General features: G+C 33.6%; 1 protein-coding gene and 1 long non-coding RNA gene across 3 annotated transcripts; one reads left to right on the forward strand and one right to left on the reverse strand.

Moving 5' to 3' along the window:
• The first annotated feature begins 543 nt into the window (after positions 1-543).
• On the forward strand, positions 544-1,045 carry LOC141717363 (uncharacterized). Its single transcript, XR_012573605.1, has 2 exons — positions 544-670; positions 775-1,045. It is a non-coding gene; the product is annotated as an uncharacterized LOC141717363 (long non-coding RNA).
• Positions 1,046-4,248: 3,203 nt separating this feature from the next.
• On the reverse strand, positions 4,249-9,655 carry LOC141721822 (disease resistance protein Roq1-like). Of its 2 annotated transcripts, XM_074524941.1 has the most exons (5): positions 8,982-9,655; positions 7,806-8,895; positions 7,305-7,574; positions 5,371-6,711; positions 4,249-5,291 (listed from the first exon to the last, which is right to left on the reverse strand). In XM_074524941.1, the coding sequence occupies exons 1-5, from the start codon at positions 9,497-9,499 to the stop codon at positions 4,803-4,805; spliced, it is 3,708 nt and encodes a 1,235-aa protein (XP_074381042.1). In that variant the 5' UTR covers positions 9,500-9,655; the 3' UTR covers positions 4,249-4,802. The 2 variants fall into 2 exon arrangements, with proteins under 2 accessions (XP_074381042.1, XP_074381043.1); XM_074524942.1 differs by lacking the exon at positions 7,305-7,574 and having other exon boundaries at positions 8,982-9,654.
• Positions 9,656-11,927: the final 2,272 nt, after the last annotated feature.

Raw genomic sequence — 11,927 nt, forward strand, 5'->3', positions numbered from 1 at the left:
CAAGATGTTTCGGAAACCTTGTAAAATATTCTAGAGTCTAATCGAAATTATACTGCTATATTGATTGGTGCTTAAATAATTTAGGCAGAATATGAACTTTTGTAAATTTGATCGCTTTCTCTCCTTGTAATTTTTATGATTTTGCTTCGAACAACAGAGTCAATTTGTGTTTAGAATGTATTTAGTACTCTTCGTTTTCCCATGCTTTGAGATTGTTGTAACTTAATAGAGTATTTACCTGTTTAAAATACATCAAGTATCTTTCGAAAGTGAAGTACTAAATAAATTTAGCAAGTTTATGGATGCAGAAAATCGAATTCTGAACCAAGTACCTGAAGTATCCTTACTTAGGGCACTCGTTGAATCTCACATAGCTTAACTATACTTGTTTCGAAATGCCAAATTCTTATTGAACGATATTAATCTCAGTATTACCAGCAAAAAGCCACGAGATTACGTCGGGATATTACCAAAATACAGCAGGACAACACATTTTTTAATTAATAATATGTATACCTAGGCTAATATGCATATAATCTGCTTAATTAATTAAGTTGAGTCATTTTACAGGATCCTGACTGGTGAAGCCATAAACTCTCTGAATGTTAAGGATCTGAAAAACCTGGAAACCAAACTTGAGAAAGGACTTAACAAAATCCGCTCCAAGAAGGTATAGTCGACAATGACATTTCATTCTAGCTCGATAATGATTAGCGAATAACATTTTTGTAGTAATCATTTTTCCTCTTACAATTATTCTTCATAATAATGCAGAATAAGCTTTTGTTTGCTGAAGTGGAGTACATGCAGAAGAGGGTAACATAAAGAATTGTGTGCAACAATGTACAACCAATTGCTCAAGGACATTATATTTTGTTGGATTTAGTGGCTTCTACTTAAGTTTTGTCATGTATTGTACAATTTAATACGACTTTGTTAGCTGTACTTTTAATGTTTTTATGTATTTTTTTGTACTTTATGATATTTGAATATTATTCCAATTATAGTGAAATAATATGAGTTCTTCCACTAGTTTTGATTGCTTTTTGTTTGGCATTGTATTGAATTTAAAAAATGGCAGGAAACTCAAAAATCAGAATTTGGCTATTTTGGAAAAATAAACTTACGACGGTTGTACATCACATATTCCGTCGTAAGTTACTAATTTACGACGTATGGTTGCGTCGTAAATTTCTGTTTTATTTTAACGAAGGTGGGTCTCACAATAAAATATACGACGTTTCCTTCGTCGTAAGTAACTAACATACGACATTATTATTCGTCGTATGTTGATAACTTACGACGGAATATTTCGTCGTAAGTAAATTTATTATTTTATTGAGAATGTGGGCCCCTCCTCCCTAACTTGCGACGCAATTTTATCTTCTGACGAAAAATGAACTTACTACTCGACCAAAAATGACGATTTTTTTCCGTCGTAAATGGCTCAATTACGACGATTTCAGTTCAAAAAAACCGTCGTAAATGACCAGATTTGTTGTAGTGTTAGCACGTCGTCTTTAACCTTAATCGGACATACATAACCTGTATTTAGTTCAACCATTTCAGATTCCCATACATATCCAACCATTTCTAGCACTACAAACTTGCGACAGCAAAGAGCATAGAGCATGGAACATTTTTCCTAATTTATTTGTTATCGAATCACAAATTAGTTGACTAGCTTGTTATTTTGACATTTGATAAAGGTGAACTGTTATCACTGTGTATTGTCCGTAATTGCTCGTGTTTGTAAATCGTATTTGGTCTCTAGGCAGGTCCAGTGGACAAAAAACAAGGTTAATTTCACTCGCAAGTGTTATAATTACAGTGATGGACTTGGTTATATATTAGACCTCTCACAGTTTGAACCTTAGAAATGGATTAAAGGTTAATCGGATTTGCAACGCTGCTACTAAAATGAAGCTAAACCCATGCTCGAAATGGATTAAAGGCTTTAGGTTCTGAGGTTGCACCACTTATATAATGTCACATTGTTCTAATCCCCACTACTTGAAGTTGTACTTGTATTGCTTTCATCATTCCATTTCAGTTAATGCAATATGTGCGATTGATAATACTCATATGTTTTTATTAGTGTACTATTCTATGTTCCATATCCCAGAGTAAAACATTAGATATATACTGTTATCATAAGGGAAATACCCATTGTTTAAGGGTGCTAAGAGTAGGTAGGTAAATCCCTGTCAGGTTTGTGGTTTGTCTTGAGCGTGGATAGGATTACCGAGCTTGTAATCTTATTAAGAGTGAATAGTTGAATTTTTACGAAATTTGTCTTAAGCGTGTAGGGTTTCTAAATCTTGTGGATTCAAGTAATAAATAAACCATCTCATTTATCTTTTGAAGACGAAAAAGTCATTAAATTGATATTTACCGGAGCAAAACATTTATTTATCTCTTCCGATTTATATTTTTATATTCATTTTTCGAATTTGTACTTCAAAGGTCAAAAGGTCCTTTGAGCCATTTTCTAGGTCTACTTTCTTCATCAGTTCTCTGTTTTTCTTTTAAGGCTTGGTGTCTTTCTATGTCTTAAAGTGTGTGAAAAAGTACCGTAAAGAAGAAATTGAAAACACAGAGAAACATGGACTTTGATACAAAACTTAATACGAGGAGAAATCAATTGGTATGCTATGCAAAAGGGGAAAAACAAATTGCTAGACTGCTAGAATCTGAAATTTTGCCGGCCCATTTCCAGTGCAAGAGTAATATTTTCTAGACAAGGATAACGAACCAGGGAATTAAATATTATATCTTCTTTCATATATTATCGGATTTACAAATTATGATTACTCGAATAAAAATTAGATTGCTAGATCACTTTCTGTATAATTCTCTACTTACATTTTGCACAAATACATATTCCAGAATTGCAACAAAATGAACTTGTTTGTTTTCATATCTTAAAGCTCCACCCCATTTACAACTTAAAGCAACTGGATCTTCCAAAATCTACATAACTAAATCTAAAATTTTAAAATAATATTTATACAAATGACATTACCCCATAATCTTGTAGCAATATTTTGAAGTTACTTACTTACACCAATATCTTGCCCGTGCTAAGCATAGGAAAAAATTCATTCATTTTTATTATTAAAATTATAAAATTTTAAGCAAATCATTAAGTAAATGTAATTTAAAGAGATACCTGAGTGTGCATGTATAATAAAATGGATGGTAGGTACTAAAAAATAATAGAATATAATAAATATTTATGAACTTGATAATTTTTATTATCCAATAAATGTAAGTGTTAATTTTTTGCCTTCTTCAGCATGGCTAGGAACATTTTTCCGCCTAAAAAAAATATATCATATGACATGATAATTGAGTTATTTAAATTTAAAACAAACATTATATATATATATATATATTATTGTATTATAAGTACATTAATTCAATTACATTGTTTACAGATTTAGATGTGTCAATTTTTTAATCTCATTATCAAAAAGTGTAACTTCTGAGAAGTAGAACATAAGCTAATCTGTTCAAAAAATGATTGTAATGAGTTTTATTTATTTAATAAATAGCATAAGAGTTTTAAATTAATTTTTCTTGATAAAGTAATAATACATATTACCTTGTATCAGGATTGATACAATTGGCATGTAATTTCAAGTGTAACCGAGATATTTTTAAGTTGTATAACATTACAAATATTTTTTATTTTTTTCAATATTAGTAGAAGAATTTTAGATTAATAATTAAAATTAAATGCGATAATCTTAAAAAATGAGTAATAAAAGAACCATCATGTCGTAAAATTGTTATACTAAGCACATTCAGAGATAATGAGTAATTTTATTAAGAAACTACAATATAGTGCAAAAATACTAAAGAAATAATCATAGTATCTTATCAACTAGAGGGCAAGGCTTATTTTAAATAATGAATTCTAAGAAATTCTTAATTCTTAATTGGACGTGCATTTATCTGTGTCACTCACAAGCATCAGGTGCACTCTCCTTGTGATTGACAAGAATGGTTTTGTTGTGCCTCTCTACACCATTGAAGAAAATGTAAAGCACTCTCCATGGAGACCAAAGGAAAGGAGACATTAAGATTGCCAAGAGGACCCTCTTGCGAGTTAAAAACTACTTCGATGCAATTGATATGCGAGCAACGATAGATGAAAGAGTTAAAGACATTGCTTTCAAATTCGATTCTAATCATAAAACCGAATCTAAGAAAAAAAGAAGAAAAATTGAAAGATAATGTTGGTGAACAATAATGATATAATAATTTAAATTTAATGCAAGTTACAAAAGAACTTGACCAAATATTTGGGGCCACAATTCTATCCGTTAGTTTTAGTTTTCTTGTTATCATATGATAACTTTTGTGATGATAAAGTAACATTTTGAAACTGGTCACATAAAGTAGGTTTTGAATTCAGTACATGATTTAATAGGGGATAATATTCAGATTTACTAATTGTGACTCGAAGATTGCGATCACTTTCTTTATAATTCTCTATTTATATTAAGTACATATTCCCAATTGCCACAAAATGTACTTGTTTGTTTTCATATCTTAAAACTCCACTCCAGGTTTAGAACTTAAAGCAACTGGAGCTTCCAAAGTGAAGATATAATAAAATTTAGAGATAATATACAATAATTTCTATTTTGTAAAGTTTCTATTAAAAGAGCAAAAAGAAAAATTTGAACAAGAGGAATTTATAACATAACTAAATTTTCGATAGAATTAAGTGATATATAATCCACAAAACTCCACCTAAAAGTCCAGAAAGATATAGGCAACCTGTCAATTTATCAAGTCGGAAATCCGGGGGAAGGAAAAGTATTTATCAAGTTGTTGAGAGCAGAGGGGAAATCAGGGGTGGAGAGTGTTCGTCGTATCACATGGGCACCCAACAGCTCTGCCTTCACTCCTCTATCAAGAACTTCTATGGCTCCATTAAGACTATATGTTTGCCTTTGTAGTAAAATATTGATTCTATCTCCACTTCTAGTTGAGATTTCATCTCCTCTTATGCATTTTGCCACATAACATACTTCAGTGCTGCCATATACAGGAATCAGACAGGACTTTGTTGTACCATTTATTTGATTGGTAACAACAGCTTTTATGCTAAAATCAATTACACCGGTTTGACTCCTAAAAAGAACCGAGAGAGCAAGACCTAAGAAGTTATCTGCCGGCATTGTAGGGATATCCACAATACAGACTGAAGGCCCAGTGCTTTTATAGCCCAACCATTCTGCAATCTTAGGTAGCTCAACTTTATCGGAAGGGGGGAACTGCAACATAAAATAATCGAAGTTATATTTATTCAAGTTTGATTGTGTACACAAGGAGGGAGTTGAGACAGAAACCAACCTGATGGAAACTCGAAACAGCTGGTTTCAGAATGTCTCCCATACCAAAATTCAAATCACTCAATTCCTTCAGCATTGACACGTCTGATGGATGTTGTAGGCTTATGCAATCATATATTCGAAGTGATTGAAGATGAGGAGGAAGTGATGAAAGTGATTTAAGGCGGATGAAACTCTCTATCGCCAACATATTCAACCTTTTCAAGCTTGATAAATCTGGTAGATGTACTAGTCTTTCATGCCGACTTAGGGCTAAGTGTGATATATTAAGAGGAAGATCCGGAAGCGATGACCCGAAATTTGTACAGTTATACAATTCTAGAGACTGTAGGTTGTGAAGCATAGAGAGACTGACTGGTCCGGTTGAAGATAAACTCTCATCCCCACCAGTAAGAGCTAAATTTTTCAAACAAGAGAAACTTGAAATGACAGGCAACCATACTCTTACATCACACTTCAGAGACAAATATAACAACTTTGTATTGTTCACTGTAGAAGGCAGATTAATTCTACCCATGTCCGTTTGGAAAATAAATAATTGAGTAAGTGATGGAAGATTCCATACACTATCTGGCAGATTTTTAAGCTTGTTGCAGTGAGACACCTCCAATATTCTTAACCTACTCAGTAGTCCTATTGAATCCGGTACTTCTTCGATGTCTGTTTCGGATGCAGACAGCTCTTCTAAAAATTGCATCTTCTCCAATTTATCAGGCAATCGCTTCAGCTTTGAACACCTATACAGATTTAGTACTCGAAGCAACGTGAGCTTCCATAAGCTATTTGGAAGATACCTAAGATTTTCGCAGCGACTCAAATACAGTATCTCCAAATTAATGAGATCTCCAAACGAATCTGGAAGTTGTTCGATTGCAGTACCACATGCACGAAATGTCCTTAAGCCTTCCATATTCCCAATCTGCTCTGGTAGCTTTTTAAGCTTCTTGCAACCGTCCAATTTCAACCAAACCAATTCCTTGAGTTGAGTAATTGAATCTGGCAGTTCCTCAATTGCGATGTAACTTGCATCAAGCACCTTTAACAATTTCATAGCACCCAATTGCTTCGGCAATTGTCTTAAATTGCTACAATAACCCAAATACAAAAAGCCCAATGCACTTAACTGGTCCAATGTTTCAGCCGAAACTTTCACTTCAAAGCATTCCCTCAAATCCAAAACATACAAAGCAGTCAACTCTCTAATTGATGGGTGGACATTTAGCAAGCTCTCACAACCACGAAAGTATAACCTCTCAATAGATTTTGAATTTTCAAAGTTGGGAATTGTTTTCAAGTTCACTGAGTAGCTGACATTTATCATCTTCAAACTCCTGAAAGGCCGCTGTTTAAAAGAATACAAAGATAAATTTTTTTTGATATACATTGTCCTTAGATTATTTTAGTAAAGAAAAGTTAAATTTTCTAGTTCGTAATACCAAATTTTTACATATTATTATATATTTTATATTTGAGAGAATTACATTTTGCACCCTTATATTTGGCCAAAAATTAATTTAGTATACCTATTTTCATAAATTTTCGTTTGCATCCCCTACTTTGAAATCCGCTTCAACTTGCACCCTTTTTGCCAAATTTTGTCAATTTTTTTGCCCAAATTATTGTCTTCAACAACATATATAATCTATTATTTAAGAAAAAAGATGAGATATATTGTTAGAGACAGCAATTTGGGCTAAAAAGTTAGGCAAAAGGTGCATGTTGAAGCGGATTTCAAAGTAGGGGGATGCAAACTGCAATTTATGAAAATAGGTATACAGAATTGAGTTTTGACCAAATATAAGGGGTGCAATATGGAATTCTCTCTTTATATTTTAGGATAAAATAAATAACAATATATATTATTTTAATATTAAATGAACAAAATATGAGTAAATTCATTTTTTATAAAAGCAGTGAACAAATTATATTTCATACCATTGCATCATCCCACAATGTCTTGAAATTGCTATGTCGCATATTCATGGAGACCAATTTTTGTGGTCGAAAACTCGCAGGAAAGCATGTCCACGTACAATAATTCCAATAGATGCACCTTAATTCTTGAAATGAATTTTTAAAATGCCCTTTAATGTCATCAACATTACGTATTTCAAGTAATCTCAATTTAGGTAGTTTCTTAAATATTTGGGAATTGATTTGTTTTTCCGTTGATTGAGTTAGATCTAAGACGAGACCTTCAATATCCTGTAAACACAAAAAATAAGTTAAGTATAGTTTGTCTTTGTTAGGGACAAAAATATTGGTCATCTAATTACAATTCAGTAATTTGAAAATAAAATAAAATTAATTCATCACTTTCTAATTTGATGATAGTTTATTAATTTTATAGACTTAAAGCTACTAATATCCTTCCGACATCAATTCCATTGAATTAGGATAACTCATATTTTAGAAATCTATATGGGTTTAAGTTACCTTCCAATTGTGCAAATACTCCCCTGCATTTTCTTGCAAGAATAAGTGTTTGCCCTTTGAAACTTCCCTTCCCATATCTTGTATAAGATCATGCATCCCAAGTACACCGGATCTATCAATCGTAAGTAGACATCTTTCCAATAGTTCCGGTATACCAACTTCTGGAGAGTAATCACAAGATTTAAGTACGATATCAGCCTCATATTTAAACTTTCCAACAAAAAAGAATGCAATATCGCGAAATATTGATTTTGTGTCCTCATCCAACTCTTTGTAGCTCAGCTGAAGAATTTCCATTATCTTGTTCTCTGGATTTTTTTTAACTTGCTCAAGTTTGGCTTTCCAGAATACCTTATCCTTGGTTCTACCTCGCAAATAAGAACCCAGCACTTTCAGAGCTAGCGGAAGACCTCCAGCATAAGTTACAAAGCCAACTGAGAGCTCTCTTAAACTTGCGGGCGGTGTTACTTCTCCGAAAGCGTGATAATTAAATAGCTTCAAAGAATCAGCTTGTCCCAATTCTTTCACCATGTATAGCTCTACATGTTTTAAATCACTTTTTAACTGATTTCGCAGGTGTACATTTCTTGACGTAATAACAATTCTACTTCCTGCTGAAAACAAATTGCAGTGCTTTGCTAGAAATTCTGAGTAGCTTGATTGGTCCAAATCATCGAGAACTACGAGTGTTCTCTTGAAACGGAGGATTTGTTCCAATTTTCTAATTCCACTATCAACATCAGTGACCTTATAATCCTTGAGTTTGAGAAGCACAGTCAGTAGTTGCTCAATTAAGGGAAGTAGAGGACTACCTCCCTGTGAATATTGTTTGACATTTTCAATAAAGCAGCAACTATCAAAATTGGGATGATATTTGTTGTAGAAAGCTTTGGCAGTAGTAGTTTTGCCAATTCCGCCCATCCCACAGATCCCAATGGCACGTACATCATTTGATTCCATCCGCAGCTTCTGATATATTTCTTCTACAGCAGAATCTATCCCAAACACTTCTTCTCCAACGTGTACGACCTTTGTAGATACTTTTCGGGCGATGTTCTCTACAATCTTTTGGATAGTTTCCGCTTCATTCCTGTTATTAAAAAATATTGAAATGTGATTTTAGTGTTCATATATCAGATATTTTAGTATGTGGGAGAATAAGATAAAGGGACATACTCTTTAGCTTCTTTTTTAAGATGGTATCCTGATAGCGCCGCAATCTGAGCAAGAGCTGATTTCCACTCGTCTATCATCTCAGGAGAGTAGCGCTTGTTCTGATAATGATAATCAAGTGCGTCTCCAAAAGTCCCTTTTTGGTGACGGACATCTGATGGATCAACATAGAAAAAAACAGGAATAACCTGATTCTCAGTTTTCTTGCAACTGAGGATATCAACGAGCTCTTTAAGGCACCATGGGGAACGAGCATAGTTCTCGGAAATAATGAGGACAAACATCTTTGAATCTCTGATTGCATCGAGCAGCCCAGATGAAATATCTTGGCCCTTTTTAAGAGCAGGATCGTCTCGGAAGGTTAGAATTCCAGCTTGATCCAAAGCAGCGTAAAGATGTGAAGTAAAGTTTTTGCGAGTGTCGTCGCCGTAAAAGCTCAAGAACACATCCCAGGGCTTGGGTGGAGATGATGAAGAAGAAGAAGAAGGGGCAGTGATTTGAAGACTACTAGTAGAAGCCATGTAAGGAAAATAGCAAGAAATGGAGAAATAGCAAAGATGTTCTAAAGAAGAAGAGGCAGTTATCTTAAGAATACTAGTTGTTGCTATGCAAGAAGGAATGGTTGTGAGTAAAAGCAGCACTGTAGTTAATAATTTGTGCAAGATTGAAGTCAGTCAACGTTTCTTTGTTTGGCCCAGTCAACATTGGACGAAAACGCGTGGTGTTTCAATGAGATGTAGGACATAGATCTAAAAATGAATTTTCCAGCACCAGCCGAGTGGCCTTGCAGCGAACTTTCTCATTTTTCACGTATTCATGATTCATGAAAAAAGAGATATGAAAACACTGGCCAGGTGACCCTGGACGGAAATGCAACGAACTTGTCTAACTTTCTGCGTATTCATAATTCAAGAAACATAGGTATGAGAGCACTCGCTTAGTTGCCTGGACAAAAATGAAGCAAGGTGATTTAAATCAAAATGTAGTATGTGTCTCTGTAGAAGAGGTACATTTACTTCGTGTAAAGATCGAGTGTCTCTGCAACATTTGAATCTCGCAGTTCATTTTGCGACAAAAAAGATTTGATTTTCCAAAGTGAAAAGAAAACTTAGATTATTATGGTCAGATACAGAAGCAGATCCAACTCGGACTAAAAATGTATGTGTTTTTTACATAATGTTGCAACTAGCTTCTATGTAGGTAATATTTTGTTTAATTACCTGAACAAATTATATGTCAGGTCATCAATACTGTAATTAGGCCTTGAGGGTTCAGGAAACTAAAATGCAGGCAGGACATATACACACACAAGAGATACAGTTATATTATCTGTGGAGCTGAGCCCTGTATACATAGGTCCCTGGGGTTTAGCATGAGTAATGACTCGGAGGGTTATAATTCCAGCTTGATCCAAAGCAGAGTAAAGATGTGAAGTAAAGTTTGCGCGAGTGTTGTTGCCGTAAAAGCTGAAGAACACATCCCAGGTGACAGGTGGAGATGACGAAGAAGAGAAAGTGGCAGTTATTTCAAGATTACTAGTGGCAGCCATGGAAGAAAAATAACTTGAAAAATCAAAGAATGGGTGAAATAGGTAATGAGTAAAAGAGTACTAGTTGTTGCCTGTTGGTATGAAAGAAGGAATGGTTAGGAATTTAGGATTGTCAGTCAGCTTTGTTTGTTGGCATATAAAAGGGTTATAGTCCCCAATATATCAAGTACACGTAACGACTTATCTTCTACCGAGCTATTGAGAAACCCTAAGAAATATTTGGTTGAGGAAGACAATAATCAAGAACACTATACATAAATTCAGATACCGTCACGATTATCGTCTTATGAATTCAGGTACGCTTCCGCTTTCGATTTAATCTCAATAATTAGATATGATGACTACGGTCCTTTTCTCTATTCTAAAGAATTATATGTTAATAGAATTATTAAATTTTATCAATTGGCATGATAGCCTCGGTTCCACCTAGTTAATACTCGACTAATTCTGTAAACGAGGAGTACTGTTGCAAGCTGCATGGGAATTATTGTGCTGCCAAATACAAGAATAATTATGGTGGACCCCGCGAGCTAAATAGCTCTTTCACGTTTTCTACTAATTCAAAAGAAACCTAGTCCACTGCTTTGTTTTTTTTTCTTTTGTCTGAGTATATAAACCTCACTGGTACATGAATTGTCGAGTTCAATAATTCCTGACCATATTACTCTCTCATTGGTCGTTGTAATTAAACTGTACTAAAATCTCGATTATTTGTATAATTTGGTTAAATTATTGAGAATAAGGAATATATTATATTTGTGAGTTATTTTTTTCTTATTGGCAAATTATTATTAACTTATTAATTTAGGTGGTCATATATTTTTTAAGTTAATTGATTGAAGCAATATGTCGCCAAAGTGACCTATTTTGTGTAGATTGATTAATTTAAAATTATTATTACGACGATAGAATATTTAATTTTATGCAAATTTTATCGGTCCAAAGGAAGGTAACGTTTGGCCAAAATTAATATATTCTTGTGATAATAAGTATGTAACAATATTAAGTTTTTTATGTGAATAATAAGTCGGTCCAAAGAAAGGCCTATTATTTGACATAAATTAATTGCTAATACTTGATTATTGCATGAAAGTACCAATTGTAAATTAAATTTTCTGTCCAAACACTAAAATTTAATGTTGCGCTAGGTATCTTGTGATGGTGTTGCCAATATTTAAAATTTATCACATTATTGTATATAGTAGTTTTGAGCATATGTCGTATATTTGTTTTCTATTTCAATTACTACTAGTGTTAATTCTGCTTCCGCTCAGTTGAGCATGATTCCAATGTTGAATGAGACAAACTATGTCACGTGGAAAAAGAATGTTGAAATCGTTCTTGAGTGTATGGATCTCGACCTTGCGCTAAGGAAAGAGCAACCAGTTCCCACTACGGAT

The sequence above is a fragment of the Apium graveolens genome, chromosome 4 (assembly GCF_009905375.1).
Source record: "Apium graveolens cultivar Ventura chromosome 4, ASM990537v1, whole genome shotgun sequence".
Taxonomy (NCBI): Eukaryota; Viridiplantae; Streptophyta; class Magnoliopsida; order Apiales; family Apiaceae; genus Apium; species Apium graveolens.

Coding starts and splice junctions, on each gene's coding strand:
- LOC141721822 (XM_074524941.1), bottom strand. CDS start 9,499: ATGGCTTCTACTAGTAGTCTTCAAATCACTGCCCCTTCTTCTTCTTCT. Junction 7,575..7,805: donor AGTATTTGCACAATTGGAAG/GTAACTTAAACC, acceptor TTGTGTTTACAG/GATATTGAAGGTCTCGTCTT. Junction 5,292..5,370: donor CTGTTTCGAGTTTCCATCAG/GTTGGTTTCTGT, acceptor TTTATGTTGCAG/TTCCCCCCTTCCGATAAAGT.